General features: G+C 50.7%; 1 protein-coding gene across 1 annotated transcript in view; it reads left to right on the top strand.

The window, feature by feature from the left end:
• The window catches only part of LAMA3 (laminin subunit alpha 3), a 129,547-nt gene that overhangs the window by 64,748 nt on the left and 38,043 nt on the right, over window positions 1-26,756 (top strand). The window contains exons 33-43 of the mRNA XM_029069416.2: window positions 81-164; window positions 7,972-8,202; window positions 14,681-14,794; window positions 17,972-18,081; window positions 20,737-20,817; window positions 21,424-21,530; window positions 22,863-22,913; window positions 23,321-23,472; window positions 24,882-24,992; window positions 25,113-25,224; window positions 25,847-26,014. Coding sequence (XP_028925249.1) covers window positions 81-164; window positions 7,972-8,202; window positions 14,681-14,794; window positions 17,972-18,081; window positions 20,737-20,817; window positions 21,424-21,530; window positions 22,863-22,913; window positions 23,321-23,472; window positions 24,882-24,992; window positions 25,113-25,224; window positions 25,847-26,014 — 1,321 coding nt within the window. The remainder of the gene's footprint in view (window positions 1-80; window positions 165-7,971; window positions 8,203-14,680; window positions 14,795-17,971; window positions 18,082-20,736; window positions 20,818-21,423; window positions 21,531-22,862; window positions 22,914-23,320; window positions 23,473-24,881; window positions 24,993-25,112; window positions 25,225-25,846; window positions 26,015-26,756) is intronic.

Genomic DNA, 26,756 nt, shown 5'->3' with positions numbered 1-26,756 from the left:
CCTCTTGGAGGAGATGCGCTTTCAATAAGACTTTGAAGGCAGGGAGGAATGTCCTAAACCGTTGGCTCATCTCTAAACAGGGGCAGCAGATGAAAATCGCCTACCTAGACCCAAACCATCCACTGCCAGACCGGAGGTATTATGGTCGTGTCCAGTTGCTCGAGGTAAGGAATGGGTGAATGGCTCGGTTGAAGATTAAGACTCACTTATCATCATCATCATCATTATTATTATTAATATTATTTTATTATTATAGTTAAGTCGTTTGTGAAGTGCTGGGGTAGATACAAGTTAATCAGTCTGGGCACAGCCCTTGTTCCTCATGGAGCTCACGGTCTAAGTAGGAGGGAGAACGGGCACCGAATCCCCATTTTACAGAAGAGGAAACAGAGGCACAGAGACTTGAAGTGACTGGCCAAGGATCCACACAGCAGACAAGTGGCAGAGCCCAGGCCCAAGCTTTTTCCACCAGGCCATGCCGCCCCTCAGGTTGGCGTGCCTGTTTGATTCTGTTGAATCCAAAATGGCAGTTCCATCAAAGACTACACTGTACTGATTGTACTGATCGTTTGCCTGTGCATCAGGCAGGAGCACTGGACCGGAGAGGTTTTCCAGTTATTCGGTCCTTATATCTGCACTCCATCAGCTCACTCCCCTCTCTCTAGCCTCCTCTCCCACTATACCCCAGCTCACACGTTTCGCTCCTCTGATGCCAGTCTACTCACTGGGCCTCATTCTGTCTCACCATCTACCTGACTTGTACCTGGAATTCCCTCCCCCTTCACATCTGACAGGCCAGTGCTCTCCCCAATTTCAAAGCCCTATGGGTCGGAGATGACTCGACAGCAAAAGACAAGACGAAACTAACATCCCATCTCCTCCTTCCCTGATGAAGCTCTCATCTTTTCCCCTTATTTTCCCCTCTACTGTTTCATCTATTCACTCAGGTCCTCACCCTCTAAGGCCTTAGGTATTCACCCCACCTCCTCCCCACCACAGCACTTACATACATAGATTTCAACTCATTTGCTTCCCCCACCTGTAATTTATTTCAGCGTCCGTCTCCCCAAGTGGATTGTAAACAACAATCGTGTCTACTAACTCCGTTTAATTCTCCCAAGCACTTAGTTCTTGCACAGAATAAGAAGTAATGTTGAGTGTTTGAGAGATTCTATCGACTGTACCCAAGCTCATATACTTTCCTCCTCCCAAAAAACCTTCTTTCTGCCCCTCGTTCCCTTCTGCAATGCCTTTCCCTCTTCCAAAAAATGTCCTCGCTTCTCAAATCTTTCTCGTCCACCTTCAAAAGTCCGGAAACCTCCTTTCCTCTTCTCCCACTCCCTTCTGCTTCACCCTGAGTTGCTCCCTTTATTCACCCCCTCTCCCAGCCCCAAGACACTTAAGTACGTAACCTATCTGTCATTTAATTCATTTATATTAATGTCTGTCTCCCCGTCTAGACTGTAAACTTGTTGTGGGCAGGGAATGTGTCCATTATGCTGTTACCCTGTGCTCTCCCGAGAACTTAGTACAGTGCTTTGCACAAAGTAAGTGCTCAATAAATATGATTGACTGAAAAGTCCCCCTTCTCCAGGAGGCATTTCCCTAGTCATGTCTTTGCAACAGTCAGCCCAAGCACCTGTTGATGAGTGAATGTACTTTGTTAATTACCCATTTATTCATTTTTTTCATTCATTCATTCAATAGTATTTATTGAGCGCTTACTATTTGCAGAGCACTGTACTAAGCGCTTGGAATGTACAATTGGGCAACAGATACAGTCCCTGCCCATCGACAGGCTTACAGTCTATTCGGGGGAGACAGATGGACAAAAACAAAACAACTTAATCACAATAAATAGAATCAAGGGGATGTACACCTCATTAACAAAATAAATGGGGTGATAAAATAAATAGGATAATAGAAATATATTCAAATGCGCACAGTGCTGAGGGGAGGGGAAGAAAGGGGGGAGGAGCAGAGGGAAAGGAGAGAAAGGGGGCTTAGCTGAGGGGAGGTGAAATGGGGGCAGAGAGGGAGCAGAGGGAAAAGGGGAAGCTCAGTCTGGGAAGGCCTCTTGGAGGAGGTGAGCCCTCAGTAGGGCCTTGAAGAGGAGAAGAGAGTTAGTTTGGCGGAGGTGAGGAGGGAGGGCATTCCAGGATAGCGGGAGGGCGTGGGCCAGGGGTCGACGGCAGGATAGGCGTGAACGGGGGGTGGTGAGGAGGTGGGTGGCAGAGGAGTGGAGCGTGCGGGGTGGGCAGTAGAAAGAGAGAAGGGAGGAGAGGTAGGAGGGGGCAAGGTGATGGAGAGCCTTGAAGCCCAGAGTGAGGCGTTTTTGTTTCGTGTGGAGGTTGATAGGCAACACTGGAGGTTTTTAAGGAGGGGAGTGACGTGTCCAGAGCATTTCTGCAGGAAGATGATCCGGGCAGCGGAATGAAGAATAGACTGGAGCGGGGAGAGACAGGAGGAAGGGAGATCAGAGAGAAGGCTGACACAATAATCCAGCCGGGATATTATGAGAGCCCGTACCAGTAAGGTAGCCGTTTGGATGGAGAGGAAAGGACGGATCTTGGCGATATTGTAAAGGTGAGACCTGCAGGCCTTGGTGACGGATTGGATGTGTGGGGTGAATGAGAGAGCTGAGTCAAGGATGACACCAAGGTTTTTTTTCCTATATTGGGTTGTTATGGGCCATATCTGCACTTTCTGTTTTGTTTTGTTTCGCTTTATGGTATTTGTTAAGCACTCACTATGTGCTAGGCACTCTACTAAATCCTGCGTTAGATCTAGATAATCAGATTGGACACAGTCCATGTCCCACATGGGGCTCACAGTCTTAATCCCTATTTTGCATATGAGGTATCTGAGGCACAGAGAAGTGAAGTGACTTGCCCAGTGTCGAACAGCAGATAAGATTAGAACCCAGGTCCTCTGGTTCCCGCCCCTATTGTATGTACATAAGCACTGCTTTTCCTTCTAACCCTGTTGTTTCTACAGATCTCTCTCTCTTCCATTATATGTTTAGAGAAAGTTCCTCAGGGCAAGGGGGTCATGTTTTGTGCTTTTATTATGCACCTTTGTTCACAGAGGTGTTCTCGGGGTACTGGAAGGTAGGGTGGCAAGAGCATGGTCCTGGGGGCCAGGAGACCTGGGTCTTCCAGGAGACCTGGGTCTTTCAGAAGACCCGGCTTTTCCGTTTGTCTGTTGGTTAACCTTGGGCAAGTCACCCTCCCGTTTGTGTCAGTTTTCTGACCTGTACAATCGGAATAAAACAGGAAGATGATCCCCTCTTGAGGCAGGGACTGGGTCCGACCTGGTTATCTCAGGAATGAATGGCTGGAAAGGAAGAAGGAATTCCCAGTTGGAAAAGAAATACTTTTAAAAATATTGCCTCAATTTGAGAAGCAATTATATGACCAACAGTAGGTGCCAAATAGACCCAGCTGACCTTTGGGTTCAAAGGTCAGCATGGCCTAGGGGAAAGAACAGGGACCTGGGGGTCAGAGGACCTGGACTCTAATCCAAAATCCACATTTTACAGATAAGGGAACTCAGGTACAGAGAAAGTGAAAGATAAGATAGCAGATGTGTGGCGTAGCTGGGTTTAGGGCCCAGGTCCTCTGACTCCCAGGCCCACACTCTTGATTGGTTGAGCCTCCATTCAGAGCCTGCCATGGCAGACAAATCTAAACTGTGAGCCTCAGGTGGGACATGGACTGAGTCCAATCTGATTAGCTGGTCTAACACCCCGGCACTTTCTACGGTGCTTGGCACCTAGTAAGCCCTTAAAAGAATCATTGTCATATTGTACTATTATTATTATCATGGCATTTGTAAAGCACTTACTATGTGTCAGGCATTGTACGAAGAGCTGGGGTGGGTACAAGCAAATCGGGATGAGCAAAGTCCCTGTCCCATAGGTCCTTGCCTGGCTCTTGTTGCTGACCCTGCTTCTCTGGCCTGAAAGTAGATGGCGGGGAGGAGACCCCAAGAACCAGGGGGAGGACTGGAATTTAGCTGTACTCTATTATATCTGTAATTTATATTAATGCCTGTCTCCTCCTTTAGACTGTGAGCTCAATGTGGACTGGGAATGTGTCTGTTTATTGTTGTACTCTCAAGTGCTTAGTACAGTGCTCTACACACAGTAAGTGCTCAGTGAATATGATCAACTGATTAACAAGGGTGAGGCCCAGGCTATAATGCCAGGATGTGTCTGTCATATTGTTATATTGTCCTCTCCCAAACGCTTAGTACAGTGATGTGCACATAGTAAGCACTCAATAAATACCAGTGATTGACTAATTGATGACAAGCGCGGTAGGGCCTCGGCAGCCTCCGGAACTAGCCTGCAATCGTGAACTGAGTATGGCTTAGTCAGTCATCATATTTATTGAGCACTTATTGTATGCAGAGCACTGTACTAAGCGCTTGGAAGAGTATAATGCAACAGTAAACAGACACATTCCCCTCCCACAATGAGCTTACAGTCTAGAGGAGGAGACAGACATTAATATAAATAAATAAATGCCAGATATGTACGTAAGTGCCGTGGGGCCGGGAGAGGGGATGAATAAAGGGAGCAAGTAACGGTGACGCAGAAGGGAGTGGGAGAAAAGGAAGAGAGGGCTTAGTCAGGGAAGGCCTCTTGGAGGAGGTGGGACTTAAATAAGACTTTGAGGTGGGGGGGAGAGTAATTGTCTGTCTGCTTGGTACATTCGTTCATTCAATGGTATTTATTGAGCGCTTACTGTTTGCAGAGCTCTATACTAAGAGCTTGGAAAATACAATTCAGCAACAGATAGAGACAATCTCTACCCCACAACGGGCTCACAGTCTAGAATGGGGAAGACAGACAACAAAACAAGTAGACAGGCATCAGTAGCATCAAAATAGATAAATAGAATTATAGATAATAATAATGTTGGTATTTGTTAAGCGCTTACTATGTGCCGAGCACTGTTCTAAGCGCTGGGGTAGACATAGGGGAATCAGATTGTCCCACATGGGGCTCACAGTCTTAATCCCCATTTTACAGATGAGGGAACTGAGGCACAGAGAAGTGAAGTGACTTGCCCACAGTCACATAGCTGACAAGTGGCAGAGCTGGGATTCGAACTCATGAGCCCTGACTCCAAAGCCCATGCTCTTTCCACTGAGCCACGCTGCTTCTCTATGTATACACATCATTAATAAAATAAATAGAATAACTATGTACAAATATACAAATAGTATACCGCTTGGCACACAGTCAGAAGCACTTACTGCATACCACAATTATTATTAGAAGAGATCATTCAAGCGCCTCTGAGCTGCACCCTCCCGTGCTGTCAGATGGACGCCTCCTCCCTTGAAGCCCAGACAGGCTTGGGTACAGCGGTCACTCCCATGGGCAGGAAACTGTCTACCAGCTCTGTACGGACTTGGTACAGTGCTCTTGCACGCAGTAAGTGCTCAATAAATACAACTATACAATCGATTGATTTGTCCCTCCTGCCTTCACCCTGTCCCCTATCTCATCATCCATGCCTTTACTGAACACCTACTGCTTGCAACTGTACTAAGCGTTTGGGTGAGTACGATAGGGCTTAAAAAACCTGATCGTTGCCCACAAGAAGCTTACTAGTCTAGAAGAGAAGATAGGCACTTATATAACTCCAGGAAGGGGAAGTAGTAGGGTATGTAAGATGGGTCCGTAAATGCTAATTTCACGTAATTTCACTGGAAATGGGGGTTATAAAATAAGGAGATTGGTGAGTCTTCAGGGAAGGTCTCCTGGTGGAAGTCCGATCTCAGAAGGGCTTTGAAGAAGGAGAGAGAAATAGTTTATAGGCTAATCAGTCGGTCAGTTGATCAGTTGTATTTATTGAGCACTTACTATGTGCAGAGCACTGTACTAAATGCTTTTTTCCGTGGTGTTTGTTACGTGCTTACTATGTGCCAGGCTCTGAACTAAACAATGGGGTAGATACAAGGTTGGACACATTCCATGTCCTACATGATGCTCAGAATTGATCCCCATTTTACAGATGAGGTAACTGAGGCACAGAGAAGTTAAATGAATTGCCAAAGGTCACACAACAGACAAGTGGCAGAGCTGGGATTAGAACCCAGGTCCTCTGACGCCCAGGCCTGAGCTCTTTCCACAAGGCCATGCTACTTCCCTTGCTTTGAGAGAGTACAGTGTGAAAGTTGTTAAACCCGCCCTCAAGGAGCTTGCAGTCTACTACGTGCAGAGTACTGAACTGAGCACTTTGGAGAATACAACAGTTAGTAGACACAATCCCTGCCCGCAAGTCGTGACAGTAGTTCATTCATTCATTCAATAGTATTTATTGAGTGCTTACTATGTGCAGAGCATTGTACTAAGCACTTAGAATGTACAATTCGGCAACAGATAGAGACAATCTCTGCCCAGTGATGGGCTTACAGTCTAATTGGGGGAGACAGACAGACAGACAAAAACAAGACAACATAATCACGATAAATGAAATCAAGGGGACGTACAGCTCATTAACAAAATAAATAGGGTAATAAAATATATACAAATGTGCACAGTGCTGAGGGGAGGGGAAGGGAGAGGAGGGAGGAGCAGAGGGAAAGGGGGCTTAGCTGAGGGGAGGTGAAGGGGGGAAGGGGAAGGGAGCAGAGGGCAGAGGGGGAGCAGAGAGGGAGCGGAGGGAGCGGAGGGAGAAGGGGAAGCTCAGTCCAGGAAGGCCTCTCGGAGGAGGTGAGCTCTCAGTAGGGCTTTGAAGAGGGGAAGAGAATCAGTTTGGCGGAGGTGAGGAGGGAGAGCGTTCCAGGACAGCGGGAAGACGTGGGCCAGAGGTCGACGGCGGGATAGGCATGAACGGGGGATGGTGAGGAGATGAGCGGCAGAGGAGCGGAGCGTGCGGGGTGGGCAGTAGAAAGAGAGGAGGGAAGTGAGGTAGGAGAAGGCAAGGTGTTGGGTAGCCTTGAAGCCCAGAGTGAGAAGTTTTTGTTTCGTGTGGAGGTTGATAGGCAACCACTGGAGGTTTTTAAGGAGGGGAGTGACATGCCCAGAGTGTTTCTGCAGGAAGATGATCCGGGCAGCGGAATGAAGAATAGACTGCGGCGGGGAGAGACAGGAGGAAGGGAGGTCAGAGAGAAGGCTGACACAATAATCCAGCCGGGATATTATGAGAGCCCGTACCAGTAAGGTAGCCGTTTGGATGGAGAGGAAAGGGCGGATCTTGGCGATATTGTAAAAGTGAGACCAGCAGACCTTGGTGACGGATTGGATGTGTGGGGTGAATGAGAGAGCTGAGTCAAGGGTGACACCGAGGTTGCGGGCTTGAGAGACGGGAAGGATGGTCGTACCGTCCACAGTGACAAGGAGAGGACAGGGTTTGGGAGGAAAGATAAGGAGCTCAGTTTTGGATATGTTGAGTTTTAGGTGGCGGGCAGACATCCAGGTGGAGACATCCTGGAGGCAGAAGGAGATACGAGCCTGAAGATTAAATGCTTACTGAGAAACAGCGTGGCTTAGCCGATAGGGCACGGGCCTGGGAGTCAGAAGGACTCGGGTTCTAATCCCGGCTCCTCTGTATGTCTGCTGTGTGACCTTGAGCAAGTCACTTCACTTCTCTGTGCCTCAGTTACCTCATTTGTGAAATGGGGATTAAGAGTGTGAGCTCCATGTGGGACAGGGGCTGTGTCCAACCTAATTCGCTTGTATGTACCCCCAGTGCTTAGAACAGTGCTTGGCACAGAGTGAGCACTGAAGTGCCATAATTATTATCATCATTATTGTTAGAGCACTGCACTAAGCGATGAGAGAAAATATACAGATGAGAATTAAACACAATCCCTGTCCCTCACGGGACTCACAAGAGGATTACAGTTTAACTCCTGGGATTATCGGGGCTGGGCTTCTGCCTCGGGGACTTTTTTGGAATTCTCCCTCTCCCGGGGAGTTATTTACAATAGGTCTGGATCTTTTCTCTTTAGGACAACTTCCGACACGCCAGCGGCAATAACCGGGTCTCTAGAGAAGAACTGATGACGATCCTGTCTAGACTGGACGGCTTACACATCAGAGGGCTCTACTTCGCCGAGACGCAGCGGTTATCGCTGGGCGAGGTGGGGCTGGAGGAAGCCAGCAGCTCGGGCAGCGGAAGCAGGGCCCCTCAAGTGGAGCGGTGCTTCTGCCCCAGTGACTCGGCCGGTGACTCATGCCAGGTGGGATATTTTCCCGGCTGACGGGTGAGGCATAGTCCGCATCTTCACCCAGCAGCTGGTGGGGAGAGAGGCTGGGGCTCACCGCTGGGGCCCGGCCCTTCCTGGGAGGGGCCGGGGGAGAGACAGTGTCCTCTGGACTGTGGCCTCTCAGACCTTCCTTCCAAGAGGCCGAACCCCACCCGGCTTGCCTGGCTACCCCAGCGCTTAGCACAGTGCTTGGCTTAGCGTGGCTTAGTGGAGAGAGCCCGGGCCAGGGGGTCAGAAGGACCTGGGTTCTAATCCTGCCTCCGCCACTCGTCTGCTGTGTGACCTTGGGCAAGTCACTTCACTTCTCTGTGCCTCAGTTACCTCATCTGTCAAACGGGGATTACGACTGTGAGCCCCATGTGGGACAGGGACTCTGTCCAACGGGATTTACTTGCATCTACACCAGTGTTTAGTACAATGCCTGGCACATAGTAAGCACTTGAGAAATACTACAATTCTTCTCCTCATTATTATCAGTGAGCGCTTAGACACCACAGTTGTCATTATTGTCAATGGGTGGGGAAGGGGCCAGGCGGAGCCAGATTCCCCAAGGCAGACAGCTGAGCTTGGGGGCCTAAAATGGAGATTCGTGTGCCTTGGGGAGCAGGGGCAATGAGGTACTGTGGATTGTCTGGTCCTTTGAGATCTTCCCGCTAGAAAAGAACCCAAATTCCCAGCCCGGAACAGATGTCAGCAAGGGTGGGGAGGGTTTTGGCCGGGGGCAGCCCAAGGAGGTCGGGAAGAGGCCTTTGGGTGGGGGGCTGTGGAGTTGCCATAGAGGAAGCCTTCACCATCTCCACCTTGGAAAGCAGACTCCTTTTCCTCTGAAGAGGTGAGTAAGCACCAAGGCAGGGGTCAGGCAAAGTTTCCAAATGCCCACCTAGAACCCGCCGTCTAGTGCCCGGAGAGGAAGTACCACGGCAGGGGCCGGACAAAGCTACCAGATGCCCACCCAGACTCCACTATCCAGTGTCCCGGGGATTGGAGGGGGCAGGGGGAACAGGATCACACTGTCACAGCTCGGTTAGGAATTGAGGAGTCTTTTTGCCTCCTCAAGCCAGTCACGTTTTTGTCCACTACCGTGCAGCAAGGAAGCAACGTGGTCCACTGGAAGCAGCTTGGAGCTGGGATCAAGAGGCCTAGGTTTGGTCCCTGGCCTACTCGGTGACCTTTCGCATCTCATCTCTCTGGGCCACCGTTTTTTAACTATTTAATGGGGATGAGAGAGATTATGAACTAATGTGGGACAATAATAATAATCGTTTGTATTTGTGAATACGAATACTGGTATCTGTATGGTATTTAAGTATGTTAAGGATGGTATTTGTTAAGCTTTTACTATGTGCCAAGTTATAATAATGATGGCATTTGTTAAGCGCTTACTATGTGCCAAGCACCGTTCTAGGTGCTGAGATAGATACAAGGTTATCAGGTTGTCCCACGTGGGGCTCACAGTCTTGATCCCCATTTTGCAGATGAGGTAACTGAGGCACAGAGAACTTACGTGACTTGCCCAGAGTCACAGAGCTGACAAGTGGCGGAGTCGGGATTAGAACCCTCAACCTCTGGCTCCCAAGCCCGGGCTCTTTCCAGTAAGCCACGCTGCTTCTCTATTAAGCATTGTACTAAGTACTAAGTACTCTGCTAAGCACTGGGCTTGGGGCAATTTGATCAGGTTGGACATAGTGTCTGCCCCTTCTGGGGTTCTCAATCTAACTAGGAAGGAGAACAAGCATCAGATCCCCATTTTACAGATGAGGAAACTGGGGCACAAGGAAGTGAAGTGACTCACCCAGGGTGCCACAGCAAGGCAAGCGGCAGAGCAGGGATCAGACCCCCCCAGATGCTCTGCCTTCCAGGATTGTGCTCTTTCCGCTGGGCCACAAAGGGACTATGTGTCCAAAATCGTAACCTCCTATCTCCTCAAAAGGGCTCTCTAAACACCCTGCTCATTGGCCAGTCAAAGCTCTCTCTCCACACCCGGGATCTGTCACCCTCTTCATTCATTCATTCATTCATTCATTCATTCATTCATCCATCCATCCATCCATCCATCCATCCATCCATCCATCCATCCATCCATCCATCCATCCATTCATTCAATCATATTTATTTAGTGCTTACTGTGTGCAGAGTACTTTACTAAGCACTTGGGAGAGTACAAAACAACAATAAACAGACACGTTCCCTGCCCCAAACCAGTTTACAGAAGGGGAGAACAGGGACTGTGTCCAACCTGATTAACTTATATCTACCCCCTTGCTTAGGACAATGCTTGTCACATGGTAAGCTCTTAGCAAGTACCATAATTATTATTATTGCTGTTATGGTCCAGCTCCCTCCCTGGCCTTACCAGGAAACGGCAGCTCTTGCCCCTGGGGGACTGGGGCCATGGCTTGGAGGACCCTCAAAAGACGGGTGGTACTTCCTCTCTGGGGCGCTCAGTGTTTGGGGGGGTCACTAGGCCTCGGTCCCACCGCGCTCCATTACTCCTTGAAGGAAAGGCGAAGAAACGCGTAGCCAGAGGAGACGGTGGGGACCCAGAGCTCTCTGTTGGGCGACGGGGCCCGTCCTGGGCCCAAGACTCAGCCCACGATTTACTGAGCCGGTTGCCTAGTGCCGTCTGGCACGGTGAGAGGGAAGGAGTGGCCGTCGGCCGCACCTCTGGGGAATTACAGCGCGGAGGCCTGGGTCCGGCCCGGGCCGGCCCGGTGTTCCCTGCACACCGTGACTCACGTAGGCAGCCAGGAGGCGGGGCCGGTCGCGGCCTGCTGCCTCCCTAACTGAGTCAGGCCCGGCGGCAGCGGCAGCTATAAGAGGCGGTGCGGGCGGGGGAGGGACAAGGTGCCTGACAGCCGGGCTCTGCGGACCCCAGGATGGCAGCTGGGCAGAGGGGCCTGGGCCTTGGCTGGCTGCTGGTTTTTGGGGTGGCCCTGGGGCCGTGTGTGGCTTCCGTCCAGCAACAGATAGTGGAGCTTCCTCCCCATCCCAACAGAGGGTGGCAGCAACAGCAGCAGCAATTGCCTGTGGATATCAGTCAGGTAATTGCCCCTCACCTCCGGGTTTGAGTCTGGTAGTTGCCCTTTCGACCCCTCGCCTCCAAATTTGTCAGGTGATTGCCCCTTTGGCCCCTCGTCTCTGGATTTGAGTCTGGTGGTTGCCCCTTCGGTCCCTCACCTCTGCGTTTGAGTCAGGTAATCGCCTCTTCCCTCTTACGCTGCCTTCCCCCTCAGAAGCGTGAGATGATGGAATCGCTCCCAGCCCGGCCCCTCTTGCTCTATTCCCAAGCCAAGCCGGGGTCTTCCCGGGAGGCTGAGGTTTCTGCAGGCAGCCAGGAGAAGAACTTCCGGCCCCAGAGAGAAGTCTCCAACATCTCGGGGCCGCGCTGGCCCGCCAGCCGCCCGCGGTTCCTTTGGAAGATTGACTAGGTGGGAGGGAGGGGCGGCCATGGTTCAGGGTGAATGTGCCACAGTGGAGGGCCAGCAGCGGGGCACGTCTGCGTGGTTCTTCCTCGGTCAGAAGATTCCCCTCTTCCCAGCTCTGTCAGTCCCCGTCAGACTTTGGGAAACTATATCCCACAGGCTACAGAGTGGCCAAAACAAGCCTTTGGACAATATGAACTTTCTCCTCAGTAGCGCTGGATAAATTGCAGCAATTTAAAGGACACATTTGGGGGGAACAGTCTGATTAGGCTTTTTAGATTCGGTATCCCACTCTTTAAACGGGCGGGTTTCTTTGTAAAGAGAAACAAGGTAATAGAATTGGTATCAGAATGTATTATGTTGAAGGGATATGACAGCGTTGGAATTGTTTTTGGATAAGCAAGAAGTTAGCTATGTAGAAGATGGTAAAAAACTTTGTTGTTGTTGGCAAAGGTGACATCGAGAGCCCTCTCATAGGTAATTCTTGCCTGAAAAGAAAGGTTGCATTCTCCAGCCAGAAGGAAATTTCACCAGTTTCGTTAGGGTCAAGTGTAAGATTCTGTTTTCGTTGTTTGTAAGAAGCTGGTCAGATCCCAGTTTTCACTGTTCGGACACGCTTGCTAGAACCAAACAGACGGGCTTATTTCCTCCGGTTCCAAGTGGTTTGGTTGCAACCAATGAAGAGAGGAGAGGTCCTGAGCCCCCTGGAGAGTTATTTCCTCAAGCCCACCTCAGGAGCCTTCCTCCCAGCCAGAGCAGGAAAAGCCGAAGGCTTTTCACTTGAAACTAAACTATGCCGTTCACCTTTCAAGAGTGGGACATTCCTTTCATACTTTCGCAGGCAAGCCTCAACTCACAGAACAACCTCTGATTTTTAAAAATGAGCTCTCCACCTTGCTTCTGGGATAGTTTTATTGGAAATGATGATCTGGTTTGGAGTCTCTAGTTTGCAATTAGGGTGTCATCAGACTGAGATCCAGAGTTAGGACCCACGGATTTTATAATGTCGCTCTAGCAGGCGGTGGGATTTCTGCCACCGAGCCAATCGGAATTCCAGGGTCAGGTTTATATTATACAAGCTTTCCGACGGTGGCAACTAGACGTTCTCACCCTGAAGTCGATGTCATTCTTTTACCTTGGTGTATGTCCTTTTCCAGACTCCCCAAAGCTCCCACGCTCCCCAAACCCTCACTGTATCTTATAGGAGCCCCTCCTCTCCCCCTAATCCCAGCCCCCACTACATGGTTAGCTCCTTGAGCACAGGGATCTTTCCTTCCAACTCTATTTTACCGCACTCCCTCTACCGCTAAGTACCGTGAGCCCCAGCCACAGAAAGTGCTCAATCAATACCATTGACTGACCGTATGTTCCAATACCAGGTTATTAAACAAAGGAAATTGGCGTGATATTGCCCATAATTCAGGCATTGATTGTAGCTACCATCAATCAAATGGTATTTACTGAACGCTTACTGAGTGCAGAGCACTGTACTAAGTGCTTGGGAGAGTACAAAATGACGGACTTGGTAGACTCGTTCCCTGCCACAGTGAGCTTACAGCCTAGAGGGGGAGACAGGCATTAATACAAATAAATAAATTACAGATGTATAAATTGTGGATATATATCCAGAGCTACAGGGCTGGATGTTTATGAATCTAGGAAATGGGCAAAACCCAAATTATTTCTGTAATGGGCACCAGAACATTTCTTTGCCCTTTGGGAAACACGCTGGCTGCCATTTTGTCCAGCGCACCCCCAGCGAGCTTTTCCGAGTTTTGAAACACTTCCTGAGCTGTTGAAACAAATCCCGGGACAAGTCCTGACCTTGTAGGTACCAGAGAGAGCAGGGACACAATCCAGACCCAGCGGGCTCCCCATGGTGGGGGGCAGGCAGACCAGCAAGGCTCGATGCCAAGGACAAGTCCGCACGGCAGAGAGACAGACGGGCCGTTGATACGCCCCCTTAATGGAAGTGGAAATCCCCATTTCCTTGGAGGCAGAAAAGTTCAACCGCCACAGGAATTTCTTATGCCCCAGGGCACACCTGGCTCCTCCCCTGCTCCTGTTCTCCACCCGCTATGTCTCAGAGCAGCTGATTAGTGTGATGCGGGAAGGAAACTCACCCTCGCTGTCACCCCGCCACCGCCATGAGTCTACATTGTAGATAACACAACGCAGACACTAATCCAGCCCAGAGAATCCCTGGACTGCACCTACCAATATAGCCCTGAGATCACCCCCGGGCCCCAGCCACTAATCCAGCCCTGAGACACCAGGAACACTGCCACTAATCCAGTCTGGGGACCACCACCACCAAATCAATCAATCGATCATATTGATTGAGTGCTTGCTGTGTGCAGAGCACTTCACTAAGCACTAAGGGGAGTACAGTATAACAATGAAACAAACAAATCCCCTACCCACATCGAATTTATGGCCTATCCGGCCCAAAGATTCCCCACGAGCCCAGTCATAGTCTTCCATGTAGATGCCCCATCTAAGCAATCAGTAATCCGTTCTGACTCGGGACAGTGCAGCATTTGAAACATTTAAGATTATCTCGGGGGGTTGGGGGGAATCTGAAGCCACTAGCCCAGCACTGGGCCCCACTGGACCCTGGAGGAAGGGGAGTTTAAAGAGCGGTAGAGTGGCCTATGAATCTTCCTTGGCTCGCGGCCCCTTCTCCCCCAACTAGGGCCACTGTTACACAATGAGCCGTCACCTCTCAGCCCATCCCTCCATCCCAGAGGGCCCTGGCCGTGCAAATCGAAAAGAAGAGAGACGAGCAAAGGATCATGGAAGCACAGTTCTTGCCACCACTCCCCTCCCCAAGGACTCCCTCTGCCTCTGCAGCTGAACTCGTTTGGCCTTCTGTAAGGCCAATTCTGGGACACAGTCAGGAGCCTCAGGCTTCCGAGGCTGGATTCTTCCCTCGAGGGTGGCAGGTGGTCCTGAGATCTAAGGGCCACAGGAACAGAACAGAAAGATTTTGTGGCACTGACCAACTCTTCATTTCGCACGCAACCCAGGACTGCGGCCCCGGTTACTACCGGGAGAACAGAGAGTCACCTACGGGACCATGTATTCGCTGCAACTGCCACAACCACTCCCTTCGGTGTCAGGATGGTTCCGGCATATGCATCGTGAGTACACCTGGCTTGGGGCCCAAACGGGCGGTGGGCTTTCTCCTAGCTTCCTAGCACAAGCCGGAAGGCCCAGCCTGACTTCAGAGCAATGGAGGTGAAGGTCTGATTGTCCTGAATTCTTTCACAAGAGCAGTTGTCATCCTTTGGTTGTGGGCTTGAATTAGCCAACTAAGGTGTGAGCGATGGAGGTGGGGTCGGGAAGGCTAGATGCTTTGACCGATTGGAGTTTGCTTGCTTCTTGCACCGCAGAGTGGATGAGCGATCTCTGTTCTGCCTCTGGTCTTTCCCTGACGGAGCCCTCATTTTCTCTGTCTTCCCTCCCCTCTGCATCAACTATTCACCCCTTAAAGCACTTGGTCACTCACCCCAGCCCCCGGGGCTTATATCCATAGCCTTCTACTTACTACTTCCCATAGCTTTAAGTCTTTTTTTCAGATCTGCCTCCCACTGAAGACTGTAAGCTTGTCGTAGGCCGGGAACGTGTCTGTCAACTCTGTCGTGTTCTCCTCTCCCAAGCGCTTAGAACAGTGCTCTGCACTCAGTAAGCACTCAATAAATACCACCGATCGGGCCTAATAATAGTAATAATTTTGGTATTGGTTCGTTCATTCATTCAGTCATACTTACTGAGCACTTACTGTGTGCAGAGCACTGTTCCAAGCACTTGGAAATTGGTTAAGCGCTTACTAAGTGCTAAGCACTGTTCTAACACTGGGGTAGATACAAAGTAATCAGGTCGGGCACAGTCCCTGTCCCACGTGGGGCTCACAGTCTTAATCCCCATTTTACAGATGAGGTAACGGAGGCCCTGAGAAGTGAAATGACTTGCCCAGGGTCACACAGCAGACAAGTGGAGAAGCCGGGATTGGAACCCATATTCTTTTGACTCCCAGGCCTGGGCTCTATCCACTAGGCAATGCTGCTTCAAAAGAAGAAAGCAGAAAGTTCAATATCGGCTTTTTCCTTGGGGAATCAGAGACATCCCTGGATCCAGACCTGTGTTGGAGTTCACGGTGGGGCCTCACCTGAGCCCTGTTGCCAGTGCTTGCAAGTCATGTCTCCTTCCGGCACAGGCCCCCTCCTCCACCTCCCCCCTGCCCCGCAGACTGCATGCCAATCTCTGGGTGAGGCGGCCACACTGGCCACGAGCCCATCTATGCACTTTACCTCCACTGCGTTCTGGTGCATTACCCAACACCCAGAGCCTTTTGTTTTGACAAAATCCTCTTTTCTGGGGAGTTTTGAGTCCATTCGGCATGTCCCGGGGAATGAGTCATGGTCCCCAAGCAAGACGAGACAGGTCAGGCTAGGTGGATTTGCTACGGAGACACTGACGGAGGCCGTTTTCTAGCACTGAGGAATTGGGGAACCAAGAAGTGCCACTTTTCCTGGCTGACCTAGACCCGTTAACTGGGCCAGCCCTAGTCCATTGAGTTTTACTTGCTGCAAGCAGGAAATATGACTGCTAATTCTGAGGTATCGTGTTCTCCCAAGCTCTTAGTACAGTGCTCTGTGCATAGTAAGCGCTCAATAAATATGATTGATTGATTGATTTTAGAAAATAGCCAGGTGGGTGGTTTCGGTAGAAGAGTGATTGGGGATCTCAGCCTCATTTTCCGCATCTCCAGGCCTGCAGCACAGGCAGGGTATGTCAAGCACAAAAAGCGGGCGGGAAACTATGGGAACGTGTGTTTTGGGGTGGGTTTTTTTTGGTATTTGTCAAGCCCTTACTATGTTACAGGCACTGTACTAAGCTCTGGGGTAGATTCAAGCTAATCAAATCAGACATGGTCCATGTCCCACAAGGGGCTCACAGTTTTAATCCACATTTTACAGATGAGGTAACTGAAGTACAGAGAGGTTAAATAACTTGCCCAAGATCACACTGCAGACACATTGTGGAACCAGGATTTGAAACCAGGTCCTTCTGACTCCCAGGCCTGTGCTCTATCCACTAGGCCATGCTGCTCCTCTCATAGGTTTTCCTCTGACTTTGACTTGGGCCTGATACTATAGTGCAGAATTCCAGCATGGTTGGACTGTAAGCTCATTGTGGGCAGAGAATGTATCTTTTTATTGTTATATTGTACTCTCCCAAGCACTTAGTACAGTGCTTTGCGCCAGTAAGCCCTCAATAAATACAACTGAATGAATGGATGGATGAGTTAATTAAACCCAAGAACGTCTGCCGAAGAAAATGTTTCTGCATACCTCTCATTTTGATGCCGTGATAAGAAGCTTTCCATTTTCAAGAGCATTTTATGCATGTCTTACATTTCTTACATCAAGACATAATTCCCAGCTGAGCTTGCCACTTTCTCCATTGCACATTTTAAGGTTACCAAACGTGTGTCTAGAATTCTCTGAGGTTCAGTAAAGCTACAGTATATCAGATAGCCATATATGTAGGCAAGCTACTGTTCCCATAACAACCTGATAAATCAATCAGTGGTACATGAGTGCTTCCTCTGTGCAGAGCACTGTACTAAATGCGACAGAGTTGGTGGACGTGTTCCCTGCCCACAATGAGCTTACAGTCTAAAGAAGGGAGCAGACATTAATAGAAATTATGGATATGTATTTAAGTGCTGTGCAGAAGGGAGAGGGAGCCCGGGAAAAGAGGGCTGGGAATCTGGGAATCTGGGAAGACTTCTTACTGGAGGCAGGTGGAGGACGTAAAACTTAGACATTCCAAACTGAAATTCTGGTCTAACGATTCCACTGAGGACCTTCTGGACGGTAAGCTCTTTGTGGGCAAGGAATGTGTCTGTTTGTTATTAAATTATACTCTCCCAAATGCTTACTACAGTGCTTTGCACACAGTAAGCACTCAATAAATAAGACTGAATGAATGATGGACAACAAAAGGCCCTAGAAATCACCCGAGCCGGTCAGGGGACCGTTAATGCAACTATTTAGACTGTACGCTTCTCGTGGACAGGGAACATGTCCAGTGCTTGGAACAGTGCTTTGTACATAGTAGGCGCTTAACAAATACCATCATTACTATTGCTAACTCTATTGTACTTTTTGAAGCAATTATTACAGTGTTCTGCACACAGGAAATGCTATTAAATACGATAGGTTGAAACTCCATTTGGAAGTGGAAGCAAGAGACTCATAAACTGGTACAACCACAGGCTGCTAATTGTTTCCATTCCTCCTGTCCCTAAGAACTGCCAAGATAACACCGCAGGAGACCACTGCGAGCGCTGCAAAGAGGGTTACTTTGGAAATGCCCACCGAGGTTCCTGTCACATCTGCCCCTGTCCATTTACGAACAGGTACGGCATCCCGCAGTGAGACCGCAAGGATTCTGAGAAGCAGCGTGGCTCGGTGGATAGATCACGGGCCTGGGAGTCAGAAGAACCTGGCTTCTAATCCCGGCTTCTCCACATAGCTGTGTGACCTTGGATAAGTCACTTAACTTCTCGGGGCCTCGGTTACCTCATCGGTAAAATGGAGACTAAGAGAGTGAGTCCCATGTGGGAGAGGGACCTGATTAACTTGCACTTAGAACAGTACCTGGCACATAGTAAGTGCTAAACAAGTACTGAAATTATTATTATTATTATTCTGTTCCTGGGGAGACTTGGTTTTCCCCTTACTGTTTCCACTGACTTGACTTTGGGACCCTGAAAAGCTGCTCTCTGTTCCCGGCCTGACTCCCCAGTGGTCCCCACCGAAAATATAGTACTCGAAACAGAAACGGTGTGATGGCTCGCCACACTTTTCCACCTCTCGGCAAGATGCTCCTGGAACTCCCATCCCCACCCCAGTGCTTCATGATATCGGGGGAGGTTTAGGGATTGCAAAGGAGGCCTGGCTGTTTTGACCACAAGCAGTGGTCCACTGCCGACCCTCACTCCGATCCAAATAATAGTAATAATTGTCATAGTTCAGCGCTTACTATGTGCCAGGCACTGTACTAGGCACTGGGGTAGATGCAAGATAATTGGGTCAGACACAGTTCCTGATGCACCTGGGGCTCACGGTTTTAATCCCCATTTTACAGAGGAGGGAACTGAACCACAGAGAAGTTAAGTGAGTTGGCCGAGGTCACACAAGAGGCAAATGGCAGAGCCGGATTAGAACCCAGGTCCTCTGACTCAGTGGAAACGCATGGCTGAACTCCCTCCACCTACCCACCAGCAAGAGGACTCCTGTCCTAAGGGAGCTGCGTGGGATTAAGACATCCTTGGGGGCTAAAGAGTGACATGCAGTGAGATTGTCCTTGGGCAATCCCAGAGACCTTTCATCTTCTGCTTTGAAATCATTCATTCATTCAGTAGTATTTATTGAGCGCTTACTATGTGCAGAGCACTGTACTAAGCACTTGGAATGTACAATTCGGCAAGTCTTACAAGTCTTGTAAAATGGCCAGAAGTTCAGCCAGGGGAGTTCCCAGCAGGTATCTGCATCAGCTGAGCTAGTGAAGGAGCCCCGAATTGAGACCCCGCACCGCTGTTCCTGCTCTTCCCTCCTGTCCTTTCTGCCTTCTGATGCACCCCAAGATCCTCATTCAAGGGGTCACCCTGGGTAGACCCAGGAGTGGCAGTCAGAGAGAGGAACCTTCTCCCTGGAGCCTATCCTTGGGCAGAGAGAGAGAGTAGCCTTTGTGAGGACTCTTTTTTTTTAATCCCAGAGGAAATCATCTTCTCTAATGTCCCATGATGAGGGGAAGGAAGAAGGTCAGGGCCAGGTCCCTCTCCTCTCAGCATGAGAATGAGCATGAAATCAGGGCCAGAAGATGGCTCAGTGCAATCTTTCACTAGTAGGGCCGGAGGGATATAGGGACGCAGCATGGCCTAGTGGATAGAGCTTGGGCCTGGGAATCAGAAGGACTTGGGTCCTAATCCCAGCTTCACCACTTGTCTGCTGTGTGACCTAGGGCAAGTCGCTTCTTTGTCTTAGTTACCTCATCTGCAAAATGGGGATTAAGACTGTGAGCCCCAAATGGGACAGGGATTATGTCCAACCTGATTAGGTTGTATCTATGCCAGCACTTAGAACAGTGTTTGACCCACAGTAAGCGCTTCAGAAATACCATTCTTCTTCAAGCACATGCATGCCCTCCTGGGGGTAGAACATACCTTTTCCCGTCGTCACCCCTGGTGTCTGAAAAATTCCCACCCAGGATGGCAAGGGGCCAGAAAATGAGCCCAGCGGTATTTTCATTGGTACCGTGTGCAAACGAATCTCAACAACACTCGCTCCTGGGCACTGTGTCACCATTCTAGAAATAAAAGCGGCAGAATTTCCTGAAAGCCCCCCTGGTGTGGTGCCCTGTGCTATATTATGCTGGCAGTATCTTCAAACCAAATTTCAACTCTCCCTATTTTAACTTGGAATTGTTTGGCTCAGTCTCTGAAATGGGTTCTGTCTGGGTTAGTTTGATTTTTTCTTTTTTCCCCCCCGCCACCCCCAACCCCCATAGTTAGTTTTTGCCCAAAATAGTTTCTTTGTTACGCCTCAAGGTGAAAAATGCATCTGGGAGTCAAGCAGTGGGAGAGGTGAAAGTCTTGTTCTCATCTGCCTAAATCTGTCCATTGTTAGTCTGTGTCTGTGACCAAGGGTTTTTTTTTTTAAATGGCATTTGTACTTATTGCATGCCAGGTGAATTGGCTTGGACATAGTCTCTGTCCCACATGGGGCTCAGAGTCCCAATCCCCATTTTACAGATGAGGTAACCGAGGCCCGGGGAAGTGAAGCGACTTCCCCAAGTTTACACAGCAGATGAGTGGTGGACCCTGGGTTAGAACCCAGATGCTCCTGACCCTCAGGTTCGTGCTCTGGAAAGTCTTTTGATATTTGGTTTGATGTGTTGTTAGTGCAAATTACCTGAGCACCTGTGTGAGGGTTGGATTATGAACTGGATAGCTAAGAAATAACCGGATTGTTAGGTGTCTCAATTGGGGCTTTTCTTTCTGATCTTGAAGTTTTGCTACTGGCTGCGAAGAGAATAATGGAAGTATACACTGTTTCTGCAAACCCGGCTACACCGGCACACATTGTGAAAGGTCAGTGGCTTCTTCCGAATCTGCAGGTGGAGAACAGGGAAGGGGATCCTTGAGGAGCACTGTTAAAGCCCCCCAACCATGGCAGGGATGTGGGTTTTGGCCTTTCTTCCCGCTGCAGGAGTGGAAGAAAACTTATTGGCGGAAGCAGGGAGTGATCTCGCTGCCTCACCACATCCAAAGAGACTCGCCGGCTTTCCGTGGGCAGAGCTGAATCAGACAAACTGTCGTCTTTGTTAGACGCTTACTATGTACCAAGCACTGCACTAAGCACTGGGGTGGATCCAAGATAATTGGGTCAACCCCAGACCCCCTGTCAACATGGGGCTCCCAGTCTAAGTAGGAGGGAGAACAGGGATTGAACCCCCATTTTATAGGTTATCCTAGGTTCCCAAGTGCCTGGTGTGGGTCTCAACACAATGGCTGCTCAGTTCAGCACTCTGTACATGTTAGAAGGTTGGACTTGTGGTCTGCCCTCAGTAGGTGCTCGGTAGATATTGATAATGATCAGGGGCCTAGTGAATAGGGTGGGAGGCCCTTGATCCAGAACAGGTCCAGGGATGGACGAGTATATCTGCACACCTGACGACATTTCCTCCTCTTTCACAGTTGCGCTCCAGGGTACTTTGGAAATCCCCAGAAGTACGGTGACAGCTGTCAGCCATGCAATTGCTATAGCAACGGTCAGCCAGTCATCTGTGACCCACAGACTGGAGGTAGGCTGCCCCTTTATCACCCCTTACCACCCCTATCCTTTCTTGTCTTCACCATCCTTTCTTCTCTCTGAAAATAGGATGGGCACATCTAGAGTGTAGACTGGCATCTCCTTGTCCACCAAACTATCGTATTTTACTTTCCCAAGTGCTTACTACAGTGCTTGCTACACAGTAAGCGCTCAATAAATATTATCAATGGATTGACGGATTGATGGAGTTGGGGGACGGGGTGAGAAGGTTTTGCCACAGCCAGGCTGGGTTCTGCCCTCCATGGAGTTAGGCTTCACGCTTGGGCCAGTCGATCCAACTGAAAGCAATCCTGGGGCCCCGGCCCGGGAGATTTGCCGGGGGAAGGATTCTGGCTCCTGTGGGTCTCCGTCTAGTTTCCGGGCTGCCGGGAGTGGACCCAGAAGGCCCGGATGGTTCCAGCCAATTTGGCCTTTTGTGGCCTGGGGCTTGCGGGGAGACTGAGCTGTAAAGGGCCCAAGGAGGACACCTCCTGAGAAGATGTCACGTTGGAACCCCGGTTTCTGGAAGTTCCTGAACTATCCAAGACCTGCAGGGGTTGTTGAGAAATATGATTTGTCAAGAGGGCAGCTGGTTCGGCATCTGAGAGCTGGCGGTCAGCTCATTTTCGAAACATCCACTCTGCTTCTTTCGACTCAGCCGCTCCGAACGGTCTGGCGCTCTCGTTTGCTGGCTGGCCTTGCTCTTTCTGGTCCTCTTCTCGCCTGTTCACCCAGCGTTGGATGCCATGACCTTCCTCATTGCACAGGGAAAAAGAGCTGGATTAGTTAGTAAAGAGGCACCCTCACGGAGTGGGGGGGAGTGGGGAAGAGTGTGTGTGTGTCGGGGGGGGCAAGCTTATGTTCAGTGAAGATTGAGCTCCTCCTGCCCATCGTCCTCCATCCTTAAAGCAGGCACACTCCAAGGGCATGTGGTCTTTGGGGCCTGGCCCTGGGGATGCGGGTCATCAGTGGTTTTGCTGGCGGTGCCGGTCTGCCCCTCCCTTCCCGGCCCCCTCCCCAGGTGGTTTGTGGGGGTGGTATCGGGGAGAGGAAAGGCAGGAAGCAGCCCTAATTCCCTCACCTACTCCACACCGAGCATCACCTGAGCCCAGTCTGGAAAGTTCCTGAAGGGTGGGAGGACGAGGTTGGCGGAGGGGAAAGAGGTAGTGGAAACAGGGAGGCACAATATAGCCCAAAGCCAGGGGCCAGCGGGTCATGACCTGCCCCGGTACCACGAGTGGGGCGATGGAGAGGAGGGACGGATTTGAGGGAAAGCTGGGGAAAGCCTCACCCAATGTCTCCTTTGCTGGCATTCTCATTTCAGATTGCCCAAGCAGAGAACCCCAGGACAGCGGACCGGAGGGGGCTTGTGACGGTAAGGAGGTGGTGGTGCCAGCTTTGTGCCGGAAGGCCCTTCTCGGGGGAGCCCATATGCCGGGAGAGCAGTAGCGGAACCGCCCCGAGCCCCACGAAACAGGCAAACAGGGAGTGGGCATAGCGGAAAGAACAGTTTGAGTCAGAAATTCTGGCTGGCAACACGTGTTCCTTCAAGGGCTCTGGCGGGGCCTGTGCCGCGGGCTGTAGCAGGGGGCAGTGGTGGAGGCTGTAGAGAGTCCTGCGGTGGAGGGCTGTGGTCGGGCCTGCGGCGAGGACTGCCGGAGGACTTGAAACGGGGTCGGGAAGGAGTGGCGGGGCGGCCCGGCCCTTCCAGGGCCGAGATTTCCGGTGCCCCCTCTCTGACCCCGGTGCTCCAACCATCTGCTCCACGTGCACCCCCGGCAGACTGCAACAGCTGCGTCACGACCCTCCTGCAAGACTTGAATGTGTTGCGTGAGGAAGCGAGGTGGATGAAGGCCGAGCTGCAGAGTTTCCAAGAGAGTGCCAAGGAGCTGGAACGGGTGAAGCAGATTGAGGCCCGGGTCAAGGCTGTGCAGGTACGTGTCCGCCCAAGGGCAGCTAACAGGAGGATCCGGGGGAGCAGCTTCACGGGGGGTCCCGGTGGGGGCCGCCCCCGCCCCCTCCCCCCCCCAGATTGCAACACACCTCCTGCTGCATAAACTCTCTCGTGTGCTGGCAGCCAGCCTGGAAGATGGTGGGCCCGGCACCTTTGATTATTGGCAGAAGCCCATCCCAAGCTGACAAAAACAGTGCCACTCAGATGGCACATGTCAACAAAAGAAGAGTTTGATCCCGGCTCTACCATTTGCCTGCTCTCCCCTTGGGCCAGTCGTTTCACTTCTCCGTGCCTCAGTTTCTTCAACTTTCAAATGGAGACCCAATTCCTGTTCTTTCTCCTGCTTAGACTGTGAACCCCATGTGGATGGGGACTGAGTTCAACCTGAATAACCTCTATCAACCCCAGTGTTTAGAGCAGCGCTTGATGCATAGGAAGAGCTTAATAGGAAGAGCTTAACAAAATGAAATGCCATAATAATAACTTCAAACTCAGGTCAATTCTCCACCCATCACCCTATCTCCCAGCATCCTCCTCCCCCTCCAGCTTAATGCTAATAATACTAACATTAGTGGAATTGGTTAAGCACTTTCTATGGATTGCTTCTATGGAGGTGGGGCATTCTGGGAAAGATGCATCCGTGGGGTCGCGATGGGTCGGAAACGACTCGACAGCATAAGGCAAGACAGTGTGCCAGGCACTGTACTGATTGCTGGGGTGGATGCAAGGAAATTGGGTTGGACCCAGTTCTTGTCCTCTCCATCACCTTATTCTTCCAGGCACTTCCCTCGGTCACCTCCTCCCCCTTCCCCGCTCTTCGTCCTTCCAGCCTCCTCTCCCTACCTGACCCTGGCATTCACTGCAACGAAACTAGGTCCAGAGGCCAGGGAGTGTGGCCCTCGCTCCTATTCTCCCCATTTTACACGTAAGGAAACAGAGGCCCAGAAAGATGAAGTGACTTGTCTGGGTTTACAGAACTGGAACCAGAATGCAGGTCTCTGAACTCCCAAATCTTCTAGACTGTATGCTCCTTGTGGGCAAGGATCACGTCTACCAAATGTTGTTTTATTTTTTTTAATGGCATTTGTTAAGCATCTACTATAGGCCAGGCCCCATACTGTGCACTGTGGTAGATACAAGATGATCAGGTTGGACCCAGTCTCTGTCCCACATGGGGCTTACAGTCTTAATCCCAATTTTACGATTGAGGTGAGGCCCAGAGAAGTGAAGTGACTTGCCTGAGGTCACACAGCAGACAACTAGTGGAACTGGGATTGGAACCCAGGTCCTTTGACCCCAAGGCCCACACTCTTTCCACCAGGCCACGCTCTTCTCTTCCCGGACGAAGCACTCTTAGTAGGTCTTTCTGACTCGTGCCTTTGGTTTCAGAACGAACTGACCAACTATCAGGCGGCGGCCTCGAGACATGGCTTGAAGATAGACACCCTCGAGAAAGACTTCATTAACCTGAACCGGGACTTCAACACCCTGCAGGAAAAGGTAAGGGTCGAGACCACAGATACAGCCGGTCCTTGCTCTGAGGTCAAACGGGGCCACCCGCAAGCTGCGCTTTCCGTCCGTCCCTCCGATTTGCCACCTTGATTTTTCATTTTCCCTCAGGCCGAAGTGAATTCCAGGAAAGCACAGGTATTTCACAGCACCATGGCTCAGGCAAACCGGGAGCTGAAGGCATTGGATGAGAAGATAAATACTCTCTCTAGGGACATTAATGGTGAGAGGGCCACTTTCCTCCTCTTCATCCTCCTCCTCCTCACCCCACAGCGGCAGTGTAGCGGGAGTGGTGTTCTGGGATCTCTCAATGCGTAGAAGCATGGCGTAGTGGATAGAGCACAGGCCTGGGAGTCCGAAGGTCTTAGGTTCTAAGCCGATCTCCGCCACTAGTGTGCTGTGTGACATTGGGCAAGTCCCTTCACATCTCTGGACCTCAGTTACCTCAGGGACTGTGTCCAACCTGATTTGCTTGTATCTGTCCCAGAGCTTAGAATCATGCTTAAGCCTTAACGAATACCATTATCATTATTATTTTATTATTCTCTGGGCCTCAGTTACCTAATCTGTAAACTGGGGATTGAGACCGTGAGCCCCACATGGGATAGGGACTGTGTCCAACCTGATTTGCTTGTATTCATCCCAGTGCTTTAGTATAGTGCCTGGAACATAGTAAGCACTTAACAAATACTGCAATTATCATTATTAGTAGTAGTATTATTATTATTTCCAGTGAGGACCAGAATCACTGTGTGGGTCAGCCAGCTTCCCCCCCAGGACAGGAAGTGTGCAGCGGCGGGTTGTCTGAGCTGAATCCCGTGTAACGAGCATCTCTCTGTTCTCAGTCTTCCTAAACCAGATATCCGAGGTGGACGGTGGAAGGGGCGACCTTCCCTCTGGCGACTTTTCCAGGCAGCTGGAGGATGCCAAGAAGAGGGTGACGGAGATGAAGACCCACAACTTGAAGGAGCAGCTGAAAAAGGTGGAAGCGGAGAAGCAAGAGGCGCAACTCTGTAAGGACGTCCTGCCCCACCAAGTTACGGGCCACCCTGCCCGCCGCGGCCGCCTCCCCCACAGCCGGCATCCAGCCCCCAGTCCGGCCCCGGCGTCCAAGCGCCGTCTCAGCCCAGGGGAGGGCGGTGGTCTTTCGGGGCCACCGGGGGGTGGCACGGGCTGCTAGCTTAGAAGGGCCCTTGTTAGCCTAGAAGGAATTCATTCAGTTATTCATTCATTCCTTTAATCGTATTTATCGAGTGTTTACCATGTGCGGAGCACTGTGCTAAGCGTTTGGGAGAGTACAACGATAAATAGACACGTTCTCTGCCCACAATGAGTTTACAGTCTAGGGGGGCAGGTTTTGATCCTTCCCTAGTGGGACAACCAGTGTCCACGGGGCCAGACACAAAGACGTTCCTGGAGAGGGAAACACTTAAGCTCCAGCCATCTCCCTGCTCCAGCTGCCAGAGCTCCGGGACGGTGCCCCGCTGGATCTCACCCCATCGGATCTGCGAGCAAATGCCTCCCCGTCCCCACACACCCACATCCACATGCATCGGGAAAAGTTGTGGGCCCTGGCAGTCAGGAGTCCCAGGTCTTAATCCCAGCTCCACCACCAGCCTGCTGGGAAACCTTGGGCCAGCCACTTGGATTCTGTGCCTCGGTTTCCTCATCTGTAAAATGGAAATTAAATGCCTGTTCTCTCCCTCCCATTTAGGCAGCGAGCCCCATGCAGGACAAAGACTTTGCCTTGATTGT

The sequence above is a fragment of the Ornithorhynchus anatinus genome, chromosome 7, assembly GCF_004115215.2.
Source record: "Ornithorhynchus anatinus isolate Pmale09 chromosome 7, mOrnAna1.pri.v4, whole genome shotgun sequence".
NCBI classification, from domain to species: domain Eukaryota; kingdom Metazoa; phylum Chordata; class Mammalia; order Monotremata; family Ornithorhynchidae; genus Ornithorhynchus; species Ornithorhynchus anatinus.
This window is presented reverse-complemented; position numbering and strand designations above follow the sequence as displayed.